The sequence below is a fragment of the Ixodes scapularis genome, unplaced genomic scaffold (assembly GCF_016920785.2).
Source record: "Ixodes scapularis isolate PalLabHiFi unplaced genomic scaffold, ASM1692078v2 PGA_scaffold7__128_contigs__length_106722199, whole genome shotgun sequence".
Taxonomy (NCBI): domain Eukaryota; kingdom Metazoa; phylum Arthropoda; class Arachnida; order Ixodida; family Ixodidae; genus Ixodes; species Ixodes scapularis.
Window position 1 is genome coordinate 40,156,520 of NW_024609882.1, and position 22,872 is coordinate 40,179,391.

Here is a 22,872-nt window from a genome sequence, read left to right on the forward strand (position 1 = left end):
TGTTTAACAACAAAAACTACATCGCGATTCTCTGGATATGAGCAGTCTTCTATTTCTACTGGAGTTTCCGTCTCCAACTACTGGACATTTAAAAGCCGGCATCTTTCATTTTAGTAAAAAGAACTGAGACTGAAGTATTGACAGTTCAATTTCGTATATCAAGATTCCAGGGCAAGTCAAGCAAACACTGAAACAAAATTGAAAAAAAAATTGGGTGTGAGTAACATACCCACACTACGCTTGTACTGGACAATGTACTTGATTATGGGAGAGTTTCCGTCGCTGGGGCTTTTCCAGAGTACCGTTACCGATCGACTGACCACGTTGAGCACTTCCGGCCTCGGCGGTTCATCGGGCCTATCTTCGGATCAACAAGAGAACTCATGTGAACCAAGCTTGAAAGAAAGTCCCTTTGATTATACCGACTATGAACGTAGAAGCAGTAGAGATTTCAATCGTATTTACCTTGAATAGACAGGTGAGTGATTTGTTCGTCGTGACCATAAGCATTGGACACTTCGCACTTGATTGCACCGGTATCGTTTTTCTCAGCAAGGAGAATAGTAAAATCTGATGATGGTGATCCCGGTCGGGCACTGTCTTTAATCGTGTACCTGCAGATATAAAAAACACAATATTTATGGAATTTAAAGTAGCTCTAAAAGTAAACCGTTCACTTTCTACGCAAGAACCATAATCATTATATTTCTTAATTAAAGACCAAAGTGAAATGAGAACTGACTGCTGGAATATAGTTCAGGTTGGCTCCACCAAGTCAATAGGTGGCTCAAGACACCGTTCAATCAAAAGGTTTTGTCGTGGCATCTATTCATTCTTTGAGACCCCCGGAATGTATGGTGTGTGCTGGTGGCTTGCTGACGTTTTTATCTTGAAAGGTTTAATTTATTATTGCGAATCAGTTAAGATTTGCAGTCATGTCAGTTTTGTTGGATGTACAGAACGCGACTCTGTTAGCGCGAAGAAGCAATCGCCGATTTTTTCCAGTTTTTTTTTTGTTTCTTTTTTTTAATTAAGGGATATCATTCAAGTTATTATTGCAACGTAAAGAGATCATTTAGTTCCAAAATGTAAGTGATAAGATTTTGTGCTCGCTAATATTATTTAGTAGTAAAATGCGAAAATGCGCCAATGTCGTGTTCGTGCTAACAGTTTCGCGATGTGTACGTCAACACCGAGACCACAATGCAGAGAAGTGAACATCAAGTTGGATTTGTGTCATTCGAGAGTCCTGCAATGCCCTTTAAGTTAATTAGCAACATACTGTAAGAATAAATGGGACCCACGTGGTATTCTTGTGCAATTTTACACGATCTAAAACTCAAATGAAAACGTCTGCCCAAACCTTGGGTTTGAGAAGGTCTTGATCGGTCTGCTGTCTTTTGACCAGAAGAAGTGGATGGGTTCGTCACCACTTGCATCGCACCGCAAGTTCACAGTCTGTCCTTTGCCAGTCATGTGGGACAAAAAACGCTGACGTACCTTCGCAGGTGCTGAAAGAACAAGTGCCACAAAAATAAATCTAGAAGCCGTTCGTTCATTCAATTATCAACAGCAAAAAACATGTATCCATGGTTGTAATATGCTTTTCTTGTTGTACTCACCATGCACACTCACTTGCACTACAGTGTATAAGGGAAGTCCAACGCCGTTGGAAGCCTCGCACATGTAACCTCCGGCGTCTGAGGTTTCAATTTCTTGTATCACAAGCGAGCCATTCACCAGTGCTTGCATTCTTGAACTGCTGATGACTGTGCGGAACTCTGTGCTTTGCACCCCTATGGTTGGAAAAAAGTATTTGAAACTTTTTGTGGACATACTGTATGATAAAGAACCTCATCATTGCTTTAACTTGCTCTGAAGTAACATCGTGAAAAACTTAGTTGCGTTCAAACCTGAGTATTTCACGCAGCTATATGCCATGCCTCAAAACTGGTCTAAGGCCAGTGGTCTAGTGGGGAAGGTTTGAGAGTTCATAGACCAACGATCTTTCGCTAACCACAAAAAGAAAACGGTGGAAATGATATACCATCAAGAATCACCTTAACATTGCAAGTTTATCTGGATTCAGGTCCAGCCGCACGTCGTTGAGCCAAGAAACATCGCCAGGATTTAATTTCAACGAGACTACTCCTTATTTGTACCTTCGTGAATGACGCTGCATGACACACTTAAGTATATCCCTCTACATCAAATGGGGCCACTAAAACAGGCACGTTCCGACAAATTCACTATTAAATGTATCTACTTGTCATCCGTGCTAGTCACTCAAGTGGCTACTGTAGCACTTGGATGCTGATACCAACTATGGTATACAATAACATTCTAGGGATTGTAAGTTGGAGACTTTGCGGGAAAGATGGCTATGTCGCCGAACGCCGAGATTAGCCAGCGTGGCGCTTGTCCTTGGCGCAGACGTTCTCCAAATCGTGACATCATTTAAAGGCCGACTTACGCTTCGTGCTTTCCACTTTTGTCCGCCTTTTCCTTTCCTATATCCTCCCCACTTTTCGCCTTTCCTCAATATGGCTCCCCTCGCACCTTAGGGGAGAGGAGCATTAAGATTATTATGTCCCCTGCGGAAAACTGAGGTTTTACATCGGCCTTTAAGCGAGGTGGGGACCGTACGACTTAGCAGTCCAGCACATTTAAAGAGGGTCGGCAGAAAAACGTCCAAGAACTTTTCACTGATGTGTTCTCTACACGGACACTTCGCCTGCATATATGAAAAGCTTGAGTGAAAGAGTTTGTGGGAGGGAAACCTTCAAACCTGCCGACTTCTTCCAACGAACCCTGGGTTCCGGGGTGCCGTCAGCCTGGCAGTCGAGAACCACTCGCTCCCCTGTGGTGACCGTAGCGTCCGCAGGCTCGAGGCGCCATCTCGGAGGTGCTGCGAGACGTAGGTATGCGTCGTTCCGAATGTACTCCAGCACCGGAAAAAGCATGCTAATTCATTAAATTACGAGAAAAACTATTTTGGACACTTCCTTCATTCAATCACCCCAACCTCAGCTGAAATACCAAGTTTATACTAGTTTCTGGGGTGCGTGCTACTTACATATTATCCCTCTCTACAGGAATGTTGTCCGTTAATATATAAAAAAAAAATTTAATTTGGAATAGTGTAGTGCGGGTATTTAGACAGGGGGAAGTTTGTCAGCCCCACTGAACTCCTGGTGTCTCCTTTGTGATTGAGAAAGTTAGTCAGTGAAGCACGACAGCTAGCCTTGATTTTTAACGGTCACAAAACAGTTTTGATACATGACCGCACGCCAGCACGAGGATCATTCGGTAATGAAAATAAACAAAAAAGTTAGACGTTCCTGTTTAAACAAAATAATGTCGGTCTAACCTCTTAGATATGGCGCTACTGGTTTACTCCGCACATTAAAAATTAGCCAGTGAAGTACCACAACTAGCCCGAAATCTCGAGCATGACACGCACTGCTGACGCATGACCGCACGCTTGTACAATGCTCATCTTGATCAAAACAAGAATGGGTGGAGGTTGAAGCCAGGATCCTTGAGCTCCGCACCGCGCGCTTGCATTCCGCGTGCTCCGAAAAACGGTGCAGATTTGGGAGACCAAATGTGAAATTATTGCGGCTTTACGATGTATAAAAATGTTGCTTCAGTTGAGCCGCCCCCCAGCAAACAATCCGAGTGCCTTTACGCTATTGCTTAACGTGTGTCGCAGCGACAGCTGCTCGGGGCTTGCGCAATTCACTATCATTTTGGCGCCGGTGTCGTTTTTGCGTGGCCTCCTGAGTAGTGTTCTGGGGATTTTTACGACATTTTCATTTTCGTTTTTGATTTTGCTCCCGTGCCTCTTCCTTAATTCGTCAACGACGAGTATCCTCAGCGGACCGTAAACCCAATTCCTTAACTCACATCCCACGTTCACATTCACGGACTTGCAGAGCGCCCTATGAAACTATATTAACATTGTCCTGAACGAAGTCACGGTTAATTTTCTGTGTCAAATGAATGTGTGGCACCCCGACAAGAAAGTCCACCTCCTATGCAGACCTTGCGCCAAAGCGTGAAGACAAATAAAATAGCGCATTGTTTCACCGGCAAAATCTCCCCGGGCCCCGTCACGTCATGGCCCGCCGTACACTCAGCAGGCACCGCAAGGGTCGCGGACCGAGCCTTGAGCAAGTCGAGGCTAAAAGCATGGCGGCTAGAGTTGACCACCCCCCCCCCCCCCCCCAAGTATTTCTTGTCAGACAAGCCTAGACGAACTCCCAACCTTTACGCCACATCTTCTACCGTGTTTACAAGCGACCCGACCTCTTCACCTGGCCGAAATGCGGAGGATACCCCATCATCCCTTATGACTACTGGTACCGTAACCAACCCACCTTTCCCCCATAGGTCTTCGATAATCCCTCGTGTGGAGAATTGCTAGCTGCATCCTTAAATACTCACGTAGCACCGCGCTCACTGCAGGCGTCGACCGATCCGGTTTTCTGGCGGAACCCGACAGGTTCCGCCAGAACCTGTTGGGTTCCGCCAGAAGTCAGAAGAAAGAGGGAGTCTTGGGCAGGACAGGTCGTCCGGATAGAAATATAGGCCTTGAACAAAATTAAGCCTACTGTATTTCTCTCTCTCTCCCTCTTTCTTTGTTTATTTCGCAGTGCGCCGTAACTGCCCTTTGGTTTGTTCGACCCGTTGTGTACGTTTCGAGGTCTAGCCATATGGCGGGTAAGTACGTCTGCTTGGATGGTCGTACACATGCACCGGCACAAAAGGATCAGAACGACAAGGCGCCCCTTTTGAACGACCGACATTCAGCACGAGCTCGTCGCCATTTGCCATGTTCGAGGCTTACGAGAGGCCGAAGCGTTATTGAAAGTAGAATTAAATTGAATTTATGCGGCCTTTATTTCGCTGCAATTTATCCCGTCGGTAGTTCAGTTGGTATAGCGGTTGATTGTAATGACAACAATTGCCTCTACAATCCATATATCACAGGCGGCTCGATTCCTGTTTGATGCACAATAATTTTTGTTTCTCGTCTCAACCCAGTGGCAGCGGCGGCTGCTGGGAGCAATTATGCGATTGATGACGTTATCGAGAATTTTCGCGAAGGACGACAAGTCCGTAGACGTTCCCACTAAGAGGCGTCGCAGTAAAAAACTGGACATACCGTAAACCACCAAAGGTGCCGAGTAGTTGACGAGAGCGGCCTCGTTGGATGCCAGGCAGGTGTACACAGCGGTGTGCTCCTCGCGGAGAGACTTAAAGACCAGCGTGGAGATGAAGTCATCCACATGACCCAGGGTGACGCCCGGCGAAGAAGAGGAGCTGATGGGCACGCCGTCCCGCAGCCAGGAGAGCCGGATTGGCGCATCCCCCTCAGGGACGCTGCACGTCACGCTGGCGCGGGACCCCAGCTGAGGCTTTTCCGGGAATGAGAACGGCGTGATGGACGGAGGAACTGCGACCGGGGCACACCAAAGACCAAAGCTTGAAAAGTTTCTCTTGGAGAGTACTTAATTTACAGTTTCTCGAGGTGACATGAAATTATGTTAAATATGCGCATTAAAAAAAAAATTAGCGTCCACGTATATTGCGGATAAAATATTAAAAATAAAATTTAAGTTGTGTATAGATCTAACCACGGATGATAACTATGGTCTCAGCAATGTTTGGCATCGCTTGATCCTTGTTTTGTGCCATTCATTTTTTAGATTTATACTGTTTTAGAAACTTCCGCAACTGTCGAAATGTTCTTCGACACTTCTTCTTTCAAAATTGCGTTTTCTGGCCGGCAGCGTCTGCGGCGCAGGTGTTTGGCAGCCGGCCAACGCTCTTCAACCGTGGCTTTCTGTGGCACCTTTCACTTTTCAAGGTTTTATCAAAATCAGTTTCAGTAAGAATAAAATTCTCCATTCAATTTTTAAGGAACAATGCCTACACGTCAGCGAGTATTATGAGACGCTGCAACAAAATTCAGTGTATGAAATTTGGAGGTTACAAACAACACTATAAAAGAAAAGCCGCTCTATGGACGTCGTGACAGTGGTAGCTTAGAAAGAGGGTGCACTACTTTTTCTATGAATGCGAATATGAAAGAGGAAGCTATATGACTATATCACCTTTTTTCCCCTTTGTATGCTAGTCACCAACATGCTCACCCTTCCAATAATATTATGTCAACTTGTGATCTACCTGTTTTGCTTGCTTAAATTTTGCTGAATTGATCTTGCAACGCTACTGATGTAGCTGAAGTAATCACTTGATTATTAGAGCGTACTACATACACCTCATTACCTGTCAAGCGTGTACTGCGAAGGCAGATGAATAAGTTAATTAACCAAACAATGCTTGCTTGATTCGATCATGTTCTCGTGGAAATAAAAACGGCAAAAGGCATTCTCAAAAATATAGGCCAGCCTGCTGCAGTTCCTTAAAATGACACTGACAGGATATTTATGCTCGCCAAGGTTTTTATTTGTAGGTGACATATAAGAGCCTAACTACTGAGAACACAATTTACGGATCGAAATTTGTTTTCTCTCCTCCCGAAAGGCGCCGATCGGCAACTGGCTGTTTTGAGTCGCGCTCCCACTCTCTTCCGTATTCACGAGCCGCTATGGTTAAGAAACAATCACCAAAAATAATCAAACTCGTGGGGCATCAAAGGCACACACTCAATACAAAAAAAAAACTGAATATAAGACACTCATTTTTGTGGCTTCTTAAACGCTGCAAATACGTTGACTGAAGAAAAAAAAAGTTGCACAACCACGGGAATTTCGGTAACTTTCTTCTTCTCTATATTTCTTCTTTCCGCCCTGTTAAATTTCGGTTCCGGTTTCAAGCAGTGGCGTTTTTTTGTTTTACTTTATTAATAATATACATGATACTGCAGCAAAATATTGATTGGGTAGTCTTCTGACAACATGATAAATAGCCTGGCATAAAAGAAAAAAAAAACTTTTTGAAGTGTCAGCGTTCTTTTAACTATTCATGCTCGATGTGCAACCCGAGACTGTGAACAACGCTTTGTTTCGATGAGAATAACATTCTCGAGCCATCATCAGGTCATTATATTTTTAAGTACAATGGAGCTTTCTCTTAAGCCGCAGGCGTTTCTCACCCAAGACCCGGAGATTCAGTTGGTTGGTCGCCTCCGCATCCTGGTCGTTCCGGACGATGCATGAATACCTGCCTTCGTCGTCATTGCGGCTGACTGTTTCCAGCGCCAAGGTCCCGTTCTGATATGGCATCACCCGCTTACTACTAGGCAGGCTTTTGCCGTCTGAAAAAAACACATCAAAGCGGAGGAATCAAAGACATGTCGCGCCGCTCTTTTTAAGCCGCAATGTTATCAGACTTTCAAGACACAGTCCGATCTTGAAAGAAACGTCACAGCCTATAATTTAAACAACAAATAAAAATGTTCAAAGAGGTTATCAGATTATACTCAATGAACTGCAGGCAATTGAAAGTACGATGCCCAGAACACTCCGGCATGCATAGAGCAATACGTTTTCCTACCTGGCCGAATAACTATTAAGTAGTGTAATCCTTTTGAATGGCGTTAATTCTTTGAAAAACGTGCCCGTCGGTCATTAAGCGTTGAACCAGCAAATATGGAAAAATCTACCATAATGTTACAGTACTAAGAAGAAACTAAATAAGGAACAGAAGTATTGCCTTTTTTTCAGAACATGGCCCCCTCTAAAAAAAATTAAATGGCACCCCAAAATTCTGCCGGGACATGTCCGCAACGCAGCTGAAGGAAAGCCAAGTAACCAAAGCAAGACCTCAATTACCAACAACCTATAGCATAATGTCACATTGCTGAGATATCATTCCTCCTAGACTCTACCACCTCACACGGGCATGCACGGAACACAAAATTCATCGCTGTCACGCCTTAGCCGGTCTGAACAAAAATGTCCACCCTGAGGACATCGACTTGTGAAGAAAATCATCAGGGGATTCTGAACGTACACCTAGAATACTGCTATCCGTTCTCATATATTTTAAGCTGCCCGAACTTCACGTCCCCCTACAAAAAGTGACATCCTCTAAGACAAGCCGTGACTCTATATCTTGGTGAAGGCATCAAATACCCGAACTTCTAATCTGATCCAAATATTACCGTGCTTACAATCTATTTCATAATCTAAATTCTGAGAAAAAAAAAAACGGCTTGTCAGTTATTATATTTCCTCCATGTCGCATGGTTTGCATCATGATGTTTCCTAACCAGATCGCCTGCACACTTTCCCTTGTTGCTATAATTTACAGTAGATGTTCAAAAAAGGTAAAGGTGCATGAGCCCATTGAACAAAAAACACGATGCGAATATCCACAAAATGTCCAAGTGACATTGCTGAAAAATTGCGCATGTTGAAATGCGTTACGTTGGGCGTAATCAGTTAATAACAATCAACAAAGTTTAACGATTGGGCACATCATTTTATACTCTAACAGCATCGTTTGATTTGACTCTGCCTCGTGTAGATTGGTCATGAGAGTCTGACTACCGAAGAAACCAGCTTCACGAACGCGTTATGCGTGAGACTCAGTCTTCTTGTCAGGAAGCTAGATTAATAACCCCCCCCCCCCCACACACACACACACACTTTTTCTGCTGCCGAAAAATTAGGTCATTTGCTATGGGGAGGTTCTACGAAAAGCCTTTTCACCTCCGGTCAGCCGCGCTCGTATCTCTTGATGGACAGCGTAAGCCACTTTCTCCTTTACTCTGCACGCAGACGTACAGTTATAGGCGTCGCTTTTTGGTGTTGGTGAAATGAACAAGCATGGCGAGCGACACCACCGACGATAGAACCCAGTAAGTACAATGGGGACGGAGTTAGGTCACACAATCTCAAGCTCAGTCCGATTTGATTCCTTTCGAAGTTACCCCGGTAACATCTTTTGACCATTTTGGGCATCGTCAAGTCGACTCCTAAATAATCGGCTCAACTAAGGTTCGTAGAAAGACCGGCGTGTAAAACAATTATCAACCAGATGGTGCTCTGTCAGATGGAGCCGATCACGACACCAAGAAATTTGACCTAGCAGGAAAGCACTGCCTCCGCGCAGTGAATGAAGTATGACCGAGAGTTAATCATCATGGCATCCGGCGATATTTCGAACCGGAGGTACGTGACGTGAAACTGCCCTACTGTGGAAAATTCGATTACTTGCCTTTTCGCCAGATGACCTTGCTGATGGGGTATCCCGAGTAAGGACAGTGCAGCAAGAGTTTCCGGCCGGCAACCACGGTGCGGTTTGCCATAGGCTGCACCGTGGGTGGGCCGGCAACGTTCAACCGCGCCGAGTAAGAGTCCTGGCCGTGCTCGTTGGCAGCTTCGCAGCGGTACGTACCACCGTCTTCCAAACGGACTTTGGTGAAGTTGACGAAGCTGATGACCGAGCCGTCCCGGCTGACGTAGTCACCGACGCGAACCTGAACGTTTCATAAAATGCGGAAAGGAATATTATGGGTCACATTTAATAACTGAACATGCTCTGGAGCACCCCAATGAGTTCTACTCCGTTTTAATTCAAGTCCAACTGCAGCCGACGCAGGGACCCGATGAAGCTAATCCAGTAGTTCAAAAACTTCATCGTCAATGCGCTCATTGTTTTTTTGGAATTAGCAAGCACGCGTAGAAAAAGATTAGTTGGCAATCATTGGGATTCATCGGATAGCAAAGCCCAGGCATTATTTCTTCCTCACTCCCTGTTCACCGCTTTTATTCGTGTATGGCCCCTTTCCATTTGTTTATCACCGCATTCATATCACTTGTGGAGGGAGCCGCATCTATTGCTTTTACTACATGCAAACATCACAGCCCATGCACCGCTACAACAAAAACCTGGAGCGCAGTACATTCAGTGACGACAGAGCGGCAACTGAGCACGCTGGCATTCCACTGCGCCGTGGCGCCTTTTCCTCTCTGCCTCCGCGCCAGCTGTGCGACGCTCCTTTGACGGAAACTAAAGCGGTCGTTTTGACGAAAACCCGGCGGTGTCTGTCAGTTTGTTAGCGCCGGGGAGAGAGAGGTAGGTAGAGCCTGACGCTTGTGACGTCAGCGCATCAGACCAATTGGAGCGTCACAGGCGTCACCCTCCTCTCTAATTCTCCGTCTCTCCCCGGCGCTGACTGACAGATTTTCCGCCCTTTCGTCAAAACGAGCGTTCAAATGCTAACGCATTAAAAAACATGCAAGATCGCAGCGCAATCACTGAGCGTAATTGGTTTAGTTGGTGATAGTAAATGTACAAAACAATTAGCGCCGTGACAATACACTTCTTGCGCTGTTTGATTGGTTCCATCAGATCGTAGCTTCGGCCGCAATCAAACTGAAAGTGAAGCATACAATGACTTTACTAAATTATTACTACCGGTATTTATTTTAGTACAATTAGTTAATTTCACCCTTACACATCATTGTGCATAAAATTAAAAAAGCCATTCCTAGTTATCCGCTCCACTAACTGAGACGAAAGGACCCTGACATATTACCCTTCCCTTGTCCTAATGTGAGCATCGAACAGCACTAACATGTTTTAGCCTATCTTTTTTTGACTGCATTAAAATAAGTTTTAGTCATACTCCATGACTCCGCATGTCCTCCTTTTGGGATCCTGTTTCTGAAATCTTTACACAATAAATTACATTTACTCTAGTTTGTTTCACGTTATGTACCAGCGAAGTCGAAGCTACAAGCACGAGCATATGTTTCCTTGAGCGATGCTTGCACTGCACAAGGCGATTGCTCGACAGGGAAGCTGAGAGCCCAGAGTTCACTCTTGTAGCTGCTGCTACACTCGCACTTTAAGTGAAACAGAGTAATCGGTATCTCAACGTAAAAAGCTCTAACTTTTTGCAAAAGTATATTACGAGTTCTTTTCACATCGTGAAGTTCCCATGCTCTTAAGTGATGCACGGAAGGCGCATTTAAATGCTAGATTTCGGGCAAGGGTCGATAGTCTGATGGAACCTTCCAACCTAACACAGTCATACGCGTACCTGGCCAGAGTCGTGCACCTGGACGTCATAAACGGACCACGTGATCTGAGGCAGGGGAGTTCCAGTGGCGGCACAACGAAGGGACACCGGCTCTTCTCGGCGTACCACGGACTCCTCGAAGTGTGACACCAAAACCGGGGGCTCCGCTGCATTCACACATGCACAGGCACGTTTAGGACGGTGTCAATTTCAGCTGGAGCGTTCTCCAGAAGTGCGCTTAAAATTGCCCAGGTGTGTTGCTTGCTTCTTTCATTGAACTCCGAAGAAAGAACTTCAGCATGCAAATTGCAACGTGAACTTCATCCATATAACGGAGCATAACAATATGGCACTTGAACTTGGCAGTGTAATGTGTCCCAATTTGGATTGAATAGCGTTGGGTTAGTGTTTTTATAGGGCAACCGTAGTTTTCGAAAGCGTGCTGAATATGACCGGCTTCATGTTTTGCAGTTTCTGATTTGAGCTACATCACAAAGTACCCACTTTTCAAGCGTTTACTTCCTGTCTTTCGTGGACGGAACCCTCTTTACTTTCGTTGATAAACCCACATAGGCACTTGAGAGAAAAAAAAAAACAAAAAAACACAGGAACATGCCCAAGACACATTTCATTTGGACCGCACTGCTTCCTGGTTTATAGCTGGTTTCCGAAGAGGGGATTACCATATCCCGCAAGACAAAAATACATGGTGTTTTATTTTCTTTGTTCTTGTATTACTGCTTTTTTTCGTCTGGTTTGTAAAACTTCATTTTGAGGACGCTCTTCTATTTCGACGCGCGTCACAAACCACTTATATTTCGTTAATTGCAAACCGAAACTTCAAAAAAAAAACGTAAAACGATGCAAAACACTATACTTGTAAGTATCACGATGAGATGAATGATTATGTAAAATAGTAAGTGGCTTGTTAAAAAATGCAAAAAAAATACTTCTTCGGTGCGTCTCTCTTTTTTGTTCATTCCTCTTTTGTTTTATTTCGATAGAGCTAATTTCATTTATCTTTTTATGAGGACGTGCCCGTTTATTATGACAGAAAGACACAAGGCGTCATGTTGAACTTACATCGGGGTCTGCATGATCGTAAAAACACTGGATGTGGCGAAACAAAAACAACTCGGGAAGGGCGGCGATATGACTTTCGCGACAATCATTTTGCGCATTTTGACGCGAGAGTGTAATAGGTTGTCCTATAGGCTCTTAAATGTCCTCTTTAGTCTTTTGTTTGTTTGTTTGTTTTTTTTTATTTTTGTTTGGCAAGATTTTTGTTTTTTTTTTAGATGTGACATTTTGTTTACGCTCAGGCGGCAGTCGGAAATTCAACACCCAGCGCACGGAATTGCAGAGCCAGCGGTCGGCCTACGCAGTAAACCCCCTTTTGACCAGAGTGATCCGACACTCACACTTGACTCGCACGTAGGCGTGCCCTTGAGCCGAGTCCCTCTCGTTGCCGGCGAAGCACTGGTACAGGCCGGAGTCCTGACTCTGTGCCGCCTGAATCCTCAGCGCGTACCGGTTGAGTAGCACGAGACGTCGGAGCGCGGGCCCCGCGCTCACGGGCCGGCTATCCTTGGTCCAGGTGACGCTTCGCACGGGAAAACCGCTCACGCTGCAGTTCAGAGTCACTGTCTCGCCGGAGCGGACCTCCTGCACTCGGGGTCGCATCTCCACTTCCAGGGGCTCTGCGGCGAAAGAAAGTTGAAACGTCAGAAAACATAACACAACCCAACTATTCTAACCTAACCAATCCTAACCTATCAAGAACTAACTTAAACTAAGCTAACATAACCTAACCTAGCCCGAACTGAGCGAAGCCAACCTAGCAGAAAATGAACGAACCCAACCTAGCAGAAACTTACCTAAACGAAGCTAACCTCACCTCACCCGGCCTCATGTAATTGAACCTAAGCCACCAGAGACTAACTTAATTCCAGCCTGACCTAAACTAACTTAACCTCACCTAACCTAACAGAAACTAGCCTAAACCAACTAAACACATTGTAAACTAACCCAGCCTTGCCTGACTTTGCCTCGCCTAACCAAAGCTACATCAATCCAACTTAACCCAACAATATAACCTAAGCTATCAACCTCACCTATCCTAACCTGAGCTAACCTAACCTAAAAAAAACTAACCTACGCTAAGGTAACATAGCCTAACTTGAACTAAGCTGACCTGACGTAGCCTAACCGGACCTTAGAGTAACTGGGATAACCCCAAAAGGGAATAACCTCAGTGCCTCCCTTGTCTTGCCCGACATGGTCAATCTACTATGATGTATAGGGTAATTTTGTTGTCCAGTCCTCCCGTGCAAACAAAGAATGCGCAAAAACATTATTGTAAAGTGCTCTAGTAAAAACAAATGTTAAAATAAAATAGCCTAGACTTAGCTGGTTTATATATTACGTGGTTTGGTGGGAGACCGACCGCACAAACAATTATCAACATTTTGTATAACGAAATTACCTTGGCGAACGCCATTACACTCAAGCAAACACTAATATTGTACTTCGATAACTCAAAAAGTATAATTATGAAATATTTTGAGTATACCGCAATATACTTTCGGATTCCGAAGTAGACGTTAAAATATAATTCTAGATTTATTTCCGCTTTTGAAATGTCTCGCACGAGCTTCGACACCGTCCGGTAAGGGGGGTGTACACTCCAAAAATGTATAATTTCACCTACCATTAGTATTCCAGAACTATAGATAAAGTGTTACATCCATTAGATATTTATTTTTCTGAAAAAAAAAAATTGGTATATTTCTTGTATATCGCTTTCTGCCGAGAATCGATGACGTCAACTCAGCGTTTCTTTTTTTCCCCAAACCTCTGGGGCAGTAGCAAAATTTCGTTTCTCTCATCAAGTTCCTGTCCGAAAGAAACCAATAAATTCACTTTGTTTTCTTTTCAACCAAGTACGTGCAGGAAGCATAACTCCGTACTTTCAGACTTTGTTTTCTTGTATACTGTTAGGAGCCTAGAATTGTGAACGCTCTAAATATACACGAGTAAAACATTTTTTCTCTGTATAAAAACAAACAATTCGCTCACGTCAAGTGTTCATAGCACGATGGCTTGGCCATCAGCTTCGCGGGAGGTGAGCTAACCTGTACGCATGCCTGTGCCGTAAGCAGCGCCTTCGCTGCGATAATTGGTTGTTTCCGCTTTTTTACCGGCTCAGACGTTCCCAGATATCATATTATACTCGTAAAAGAGAACTTGTTCAGCACGTAACCCTATCACCTTCAAGATCTATCACATTTGCTAGTTTTTTTATGGCTCGTTTTTATTTTATTTATCTTTTATTCCGTGTGTAATGAGCAAGCTTTTTATAGAAACCCAGCGTAGCCTGTCTCCCACCTCAAAAATGAAAGTAGACTCAAAAATATGGTCTGTAAAAGTCATGACGTTCGCATATCAAGCCGTAACCTTTCTCGGAGGCGTAATTTACTAGTTTAATGAACATACTAAAATCCCAATTCTCTAGACCAAGTAGAACTAAAATGATGATTCAAAAACTAAAATGTCCGATGGTGGAGCGCCAGCTGTTGGAAGGATATGGAACGACGGCCGTGTTCTCCCAGCTTGTTCAGAGATGGCGCCCCCAATTCCGTCAAGGCGCGCAGTGGGAGCAGGGTTTTTGCTGGGTGACGAACTTCTCACATAATTCTCTTCCAAGCGCGCGTTTCAGTTCGCGTTTCCAATATCGGCGAAACGCCAGCTGAAATTCAATTTCCAGAGCGTGTTTCCAGAACGCTGAGCGTCACGAAACAAATAATGATGAATAATTACCGTAATTATTACTTTACAGATCATTTGAACGTATTAACAATTGTTTCTGGCTCTTTGCATATGATTTTGCAGTTTGGTTTGTCTCAAGAAACACAAGAAGCGTATTTTCACCGCCATTAGTGACGGCAAGCGCCCCGAGCGCCTCGCCCACCTGCACTCAAGGAGGTTACAATGACCAGGAGGTGGCGTCTGTATTCTCCATACATAGAGCGAAGTGTAACGGAAGTAGGCGCGGCTACGAAATGTGCCCTCAGTCTCTTGGCTAATGAGACGATCCATTTCCTGTGCTTTTCTTTTCTAAGTTCCCCACCTTTTACCACAGTCTCAGGTAATTTTCATCATAAAAACTCAGTGAACGAAAACTGCCATAAAAATATGGGGCAAACATCTGCGTTGTAACGGCATTGCCGTGGCCACGCGGTTGTTTTCGCCATGGTGTCCACCGAATCGGCGTCGGACAGGTGAGATTTGGAGCCCAACACATGCCTGAACAGTAGGAAGTCGGCGTGTGACGGACGTTTTTGACACTGCGCCGGGAGCGTCGTCTAGAACGAGTCGAAAAATGAAAACCGTTTACAATTCCCTGTAAACCGGATTAGAGCGCAGCTCTTGAGGAGGAGGATGGAAGCGTCTGAGGCATAGGTGACTCCTTGAGGTCACGTGACCTCAGGGGGGGGGCGGTCGTGTGACGTCAGGGGGATCACGTGACCTCGGGGGGTCGCATGACCTCAGGGGGGTCACGTGACCTTACGGTTACGTCGACTGCGACGGCGACGCCGCTCAAGCCGCAAACGGGCGCCTAAGAGCTGCGCTCTAAAAGCGCGGCTTTGGAAAGTCAAAGTGTCATTCGTCGTACGCCCGACCGCTGAGAATGGCACCGCGGGTTGAGAAAGCCGTGCAAGTCGTGATTCCAGTAGTTGTTCGTTTCCCTCCGCCGTGATGAGAATGCGGTTTCGCATCGAGACTTCTCTTGATGCGACGATTGTATCGAAAGCCAGCCGCGACAGCCCGCGGACGAAGCAGACCGCAGGCATGGAGCAGACGTAGACATAAGCCTAACGCAGTCGACCGAGCGGAGAGCGGACGATGGGAGCTTGGATGAGAGCGCGTCGGTGCGCAAGACAGTATGGGATTGAGTTCTTTTTCCGGCGTCGCTGGTCATGACGACATGCCAGGTCCTGCCCTATTCACACGTCCTTGCGTACCAACGAGGTAAGGTGCCTTAGAGCAATAAACTGTTTTGTTTATCGCTCTAAGGCGTCATGTTTCACAATTTTTACCACTAGGCACACGTGACCTTAAAGTTTTACGTCTATATTTTAACGAAATGTCGCGCCCAAATAATTACTTATTCGTCTTTGATAACAGTACCGACGAGATAATTTGTTTCATTTGTTTTCAAATCCAAAATGTGCTTTTACGACAAAAACTTTGGAAGCTTCGCAATGCCTCCGCTTGATGCCGTCAACCTCGGTGCTGTATTTTGGGTTTTCATCGCAGTTAGACACCCATTTTTGGGACTAACAGTAATGAAAAAACAGTTTATGATGTTTTTATTTATTCAATCGCAATACAAATCAACACCTCATTTCTGCTTAAGAGCCTGAGTTTGGTATGGTCACGTGTGTAGTGGTCTAAATTGTACAACTAGGCGGCAGCCAAACGGGGGTAACTTTTGCCTGGTGAACGGGATAACAGCTTATTGCTCTAAGTCCCTCTACCTCGTTGTTGCCTGCGCTGGATGGATGGATGGACGGATAAATGAATGAGACTGAACCCTTTGGATCGGGCGGCTGCTTGCGCCACCTAGCCAGTGTTTTCACTGATATTTATTTAACATAGAGTTATATATTTATAGATTTATTCCTAAAAGGTATATACGGCCCGTACGACGGAAGCGCCTCTATAAAACTGGGTGCACATACCTTCAGCCCTATGGTTAGCCCAAGAAGGGTAATAATAAAATATTCATCCTTCCCTTCACCTTCGCCACTAGTCAGATAATCTCTTCTTGGTTATCTACACATTCCCCGTGTCTATTTTTTCCTTGCTATCCCTAAATTCCAGTGCGTTTCCTGGCATTGGTGGCTCCATCTCTGAATACGCTGGGCAAATACGGCCATCGTTCGATCTCCCTCCGACAGCTGCCGCTCAACCATTGAAGAAATTAGTGTTTTTATTATCGGTTTAGCTCTATTGGGAGTAGAAAATTGAAATTTTAATATGTTAAATTGACCAGTCAACGACGTATCTGAGAAACGTTAGAGCCTGATACGTTGACTGTGTGGTTTTACGGGCCATTTTCTTGTTTACATTTTAAGGTGACACGCTGTGTTTTACTGATTTCAAGATATTAGCTCTCTTTTTATTTATTAGATTGTCACCAAATGCTAAATATATATTTCTGGCGACAAACAAAGTGTTTTAATATTATTTTTGGAATATTGACAAGCACACGAATATAGAAAATATTGTGAATATCTTAAATACTTTTCCGAGCAGTATGCATTAAGTCCATGTTTCGTACTGGAAATAAGATCCATATTCAATTTTTTTTTATGTTTCCAATGTTGGCAAAATACTTCTTGGATTAAACATTAGAACCTCTCTGCCTTTACATGGCTGAAAGTAGAACCTCTGACTTTACGCTTGGCACTAACAGAGTCACTGAATGTTTCTAGAGCATACCTCGGCAAACCTCACTCATGAGGGCCCTCACTCACCCTCACTCACCCTCATCTTCACAGGTGAGGTGAGGGTGAGTGAGTTTCTGAACCAGGAAAATTCATGAGTGTGAGGGTGAGTGAGGGCCGTGAGGGCTGTGAGGGCCGTGAGGGCTGTGAGGGCGGTGAGGGCCGTGAGGGCCGTGAGGGCGGTGAGGGCCGTGAGGGCCGTGAGGGCCGTGAGGGTGGTGAGGGCCGTGAGGGCGGTGAGGGCGGTGAGGGCGGTGAGGGCCGTGAGGGCCGTGAGGGCCGTGAGGGCGGTGAGGGCCGTGAGGGTGGTGAGGGCCGTGAGGGCCATGCAACTCGGAGATATTCGAATGCGTTTGAAGCGGCTGCATCCAATCAGGGACGCAAAATTTTCACGTGATACCTTGTGCCGGTGATGATGACACCGAAAGACTTGGTTCTGGTTTGAAATCGATCGTTTTTTTGGAAATAAACTGTTTCAGAAAGGTGCATTAGTATTTTTAACGAGATTTAAATGCATAAAAACACGTTTATAACGCGTAATAGTGTCTAAATAGTGCAAGAAAAATAAAATTTTATGATGACGATGGCAAATTGCAGCAATTCGTTGCTGCGTGTGATCGCGGGCGGCCCGTGTTGCTGGTGTTGCGACGTAAAGTTTCTGGGCGAAATTGCCCCATCTGAAGCTGGCCTGAGTGGCGTGAGGGCCATCAGTGCGTGAGGGGCGTGAGGGGTGTGAGGGCGGTGAGTGGCGTGAGGGCGGTGAGTGGCGTGAGGGCCGTGAGGGCGGTGAGGGCCGTGAGGGCGGTGAGGGCCGTGAGGGCCGTGAGGGCCGTGAGGGCCGTGAGGGCGGTGAGGGCGGTGAGTGGCGTTAGGGCTATGAGTGCGTGAGGGCCGTGAGGGCGGTGAGGGCCGTGTGGGCTGTGAGGGCCGCGAGGGCGGTGAGGGCGGTGAGGGTCGTGAGGGCGGTGAGGGCCGTGAGGGCGGTGAGGGCCGTGAGGGCGGTGAGTGGCGTGAGGGCCATGAGTGAGTGAGGGGCGTGAGGGCCGTGAGGGCGGTGAGGGCCGTGAGGGCCGTGAGGGGCGTGAGGGCCGTGAGGGCGGTGAGTGCGTGAGGGCCGTGAGGTTCAGTGAGGGTGAGTGAAGGGCTGAAGGTGAGTGTGACTGTGAGGGTGAGGGTGAGTGAGGGGCTGAAGGTGAGTGTAGCTGTGAGGGTGAGGGTGAGTGAGGGGCTTAGGTGAGTGTGGCTGTGAGGGTGAGGGTGAGTGAGGGCGACCTAAAATGCCGACCTCTGTTCTAGAGTACTGAATTCCATTCAGTCCGTTTACCGGAAGTAAATCCCGCAGAATCCAGCTCTGATTGGCTGGTTTAGCCCGTGGCGGAAGTTATCAGTCGGAGATTTAGGGAATGGTCCCACCCCCCCCCCCCCAAAAAAAAAAAAAACAACAAAAACATATATAAATTGTTTTTGAGTTACCACCGGTGGGACGGACATCTGGGCATCGATGGGTTAGCACCGAACGGAAGGTGCTTTGATTTTCTCTAGTTATTTTTTTATATATAAAATAGCCGCTAATGCGTTTCACAAAATAATAATGCCGGCTCGTTTTCTAGCTCCGATTGCGATCTTGCTGCGTTTCAATCTGTACACCACAGGCGCTAAGCCTAACACTCGACGTCGATGTGTTTCCAGGCTAGCGAGAGAGAGAGAGAGAGAGACGACACAGCGTGGAGAAAGACACACACCGCTCGGAACGAAGGAAAGAACTTTAATTTAAGCACGCCTGCGTTGTCACAGACCAGAAAAATGGAATGAAAACCTCGCATGAGAACGAACGGTGCGTTGTGCGCCCCTCGCTTCGACCGCACAGGACAGCACCATATTGGCGATGGGTTGGCGCGCGACTGCTCACCTCGACTTGGTTTTAAAACGAAGCTTGAAAGTTTCGGTAGTCTGAGAACGTTCAGTAACTTTAGCACTAACTCTTCATTTAAGAGACCAGCCTGAGCGACAAAATACACCTTAATATAAATTGTCATTAGCGCAAAAGAAACCATCTTTTCAGCATTCGGCGACAACTGCAGTCTTCACCAGCAGGTATGTTCGCTAGCACCTTCCTCAGTGACAGATCGAACGCCCAAAGAATCGCTAAAGTTGATTTCGGCGCGACCGAGAGCAGTGCTCGTTTACCGAAGGGAGTGGAGGAGGCACCTATAGATCACCACACCGTTTACAAATAAAACCACATTGCCGTGGCAGGAAGCGTCTTCGCATGTGAAGTATCGGCAGCAGCGCCAGAGAAGCAGCGTGACGTGAGAGACCACGTGATTTGTTTTTTTGGCTTTATTTTTGGTTACTGCAGCAATCTAATTCACTGCGGTCCCATAATAAGCTGGTTGGAACTTGCAACGCCCTGCAGGTCTTTCAGTGTCCATAACAACACAATCCAAACATTTTCTTTCTTTCTTTTTTACACGCAGTGTCAAAACCAGATAAGACAGCAAAGGCTTCCCAACTATAATTTAACTGTAGAAAGTCGGAAAACTAAGCTTAGACCTGTGTCGTTTTCGGAAAGTGTTCGTTATAATATATACTGGCATCAAACGGTGAAAATCGAATCAAAATCTGGGCAATGTTTGCACCAGTTAGCTCTCTTTCAAGCAGCGGCTTGTAATTTGATTTATGGATTTGACTCAATTTGCTTTCTTTATTTTTATCTTACGCCAGTACTTTGAAGAACAGTATCCGCCCCGTTGAATAAATTGATACGCAGCACAACGGGAGCTGCAGATAGGCCCACCGGACCTGACTGGGACGGCTTTTCTCTTTGCTCATTTTCGTTATTTAACCTCGAAGTCGGTGGTCTGCTATCTGTCTTCTTTCTTTTTTACCGTCCACTCTCGGCACCAAAAAAAAAAAAACAAAGGAAAGAAATACCTTTAATATACTTCCATTAATTAGAACGAAGATAAAAAGGAACACTTTGAGCGAGTCCCTTGTTCTAATTTCATTGAACCTTTTTTTTTCTTAGTGTGTGGATTTTCATTTTAAACAATCATTCTCAAGCACCTAAGCAACTATTTATTACTGGCTCTTGTTTAACAAACGAGCGGTTTTTAAGGTGTCGAATTTGTGAAACCTTACACGAGAACAAACTGATTGCGGAAGAGTGATGAATGCACCTCCAGCGTTTTTCATGACACGGTGATCTTAGTAATGAACATGTTCTAAGCAATCCAGTCAAAACAATGAAATATGGTTCCACTTTCTTTTTTCTTTTCAGACTTCCGGCCATTATAAAGAAGGGCAAGTTAGGTAAATCGAAACTCACGCGGTGTGTATCATTTTCCAATAATTTTTTTTTAGTTGAAATTGTCACAAAACAGTTATTGAGATAATTTCGTTTTTCTTATTAAAAACACCTTCACCGTCTGCTCAGTGTGAGAAAAGTGGATCTCATTTTGAGCTCATTTTTATAAACGCTCTACCACAAACAAAAGAAGAACAAAACTCCTCACTCTACGTTCGTACTTTGGAGAAAATAATGTCATTATATGAGTAAGCGTGCTCATGGAAAAACAAATGAAAATTCATTTTTCAACATTTTATTGCAAGATGCCTGTTTCAACAATTCGATGCAAGGTTATAGTACAAACAAGCTATAAGGATTGATGGCTAAACGTAATAATACTTATATTTCTCAATTAATGTGCGGTCTCGAAGAATATAAGCCCAAACGGCCGAGCGATGACCGAGAGATTTCTGTTACTCCCGCCTCAGACGTGAAAAGGGATACAACGACACCGTGACTCGGCCTATTATTTTTCCGTTGTTCCTTATGTAGGTCAATGCACTTTGCCTCCATCTTTTTGCTAACGCTCACGCACTCCTGATCTAATACACCAACACGTATTTCGAAACAAGCCAACAAGCCCGCTTTGCACACACCAGGTGTGGGAACTGCAATTGCGCAAAAATCCAAATTCGGGAGGAGTGAAGCGACTGCGCATGCGCAGTACCGACAGCAGCGCCACCACAGTGGCGTGACGTCAGTGAGTTGAGTTGGTCTATTGACAAGGGCTGGCCGAACTACGGCCCACGAACTGGAAGCGGCTTTTGACGGGTCGAAGAGCAGCTCGCGGCTCCCTGGTAAAAGTAACCCTACCGTATTCCCTTTTCCCGAAATCAGAGAGATGTAAAATTAATTAAAGACAGCCCGAGTCCTTTGTGCATGGTGCCTTCATATGTACATCGGACAAACCGGATAATCAGAGTCAGTGAGTTAATGAACAATCGCGTCAAAATTGGAATTTGCTGTGCCCACCAAATGAGATGAAGGGAGCTAAAACTATTTCACCCAATTTTACTGCTAAATTTTGATGAAAATGCTTTTCCTTTTTTTTTTTTTTGTCGATTTTTGCGTATGACGGTCAGGTCATCTCTGTAGGAAGCTAATTCCAAAATGCAGGTTCCGCGCGAGCCCCCATTTTTTTGTCGTCTGGGCTGCGGCAGAGCTTGGTTATGAGCATGCGCATTAGACCTCTCATACAGAATATTAAATATCGCGCATGCGCTTGCAGCTCAGCGAGTCACTGAGAACTTGAGAAACGCGGAGCGTGGCGACATGCTAGCATCTATTGTCATTCAGCGGCCAATCAAATGGTCGCATTATCCGATGCGAAGGCTAAACAACCAGTCACTAAGCATGGAGGATAAACGGAAGTCGCACCCTGCGTTCATTCAGCTGTCGGTTACTATACATAGAACACAAAAACACAGACGCATAAATGTAAACTGCAAGGTGAAGGCGCATTCCCTGTACTCGATTTGTATAGCCAATGATAAAATGCGCACAAACAAAACAAAAAAATACAGGTAGCTTAAGCTTCGCCTTTAAGAGTGGAACGCGATAGCTACATATATAAACCTGCACTCGCTCTCAAGCCATGAAGCCTGTCTTCATGTCCTAGTCGGTAGCGATTCTGGTTCGAATTCCGCTTCTAAATAAATTCCTCAAATTTTTCCTTCAGGTCAAATGAATTACTTTAGAAAGTGAAATAATTTTCACTCGCATGACAATTCATGTTTTATTCACTATCATTCAACGCGTGACGTCACGTTTCACGTGAGCGTCGTGGGTTGTTTGAAATTTACACGCGAGGCCATCTGACTGTGACGTCATAAACTACTTGACCATTCAGGGTTATTGCGTCACGCCTTCTTTCCTGGCACGCCACCGAGAACGACACGAGCTCTTTAAAAGCTATCGCTTAAAAAACGATAGAGAAAACTACGAGAGCCGTCTTCTCGTGCTTTCAGAAGGCGGCCGACGCTACAAGGCGATGGAAGCACGACGAA

The 22,872-nt window shown here is 45.3% G+C and overlaps 1 protein-coding gene across 1 annotated transcript in view; it reads right to left on the reverse strand.

Annotated features, from left to right (window-relative positions):
* LOC8033579 (Down syndrome cell adhesion molecule-like protein Dscam2) overlaps positions 1-22,872 on the reverse strand; it is a 66,640-nt gene that overhangs the window by 23,234 nt on the left and 20,534 nt on the right. Inside the window, exons 4-13 of the mRNA XM_042286212.1 lie at positions 12,427-12,705; positions 11,027-11,172; positions 9,196-9,457; positions 7,127-7,288; positions 5,171-5,461; positions 2,789-2,908; positions 1,623-1,796; positions 1,364-1,511; positions 466-614; positions 230-361 (exon numbers count right to left, since the gene is read on the reverse strand). Of these exons, the coding sequence (XP_042142146.1) occupies positions 230-361; positions 466-614; positions 1,364-1,511; positions 1,623-1,796; positions 2,789-2,908; positions 5,171-5,461; positions 7,127-7,288; positions 9,196-9,457; positions 11,027-11,172; positions 12,427-12,705 (1,863 nt within the window). The remainder of the gene's footprint in view (positions 1-229; positions 362-465; positions 615-1,363; positions 1,512-1,622; positions 1,797-2,788; positions 2,909-5,170; positions 5,462-7,126; positions 7,289-9,195; positions 9,458-11,026; positions 11,173-12,426; positions 12,706-22,872) is intronic.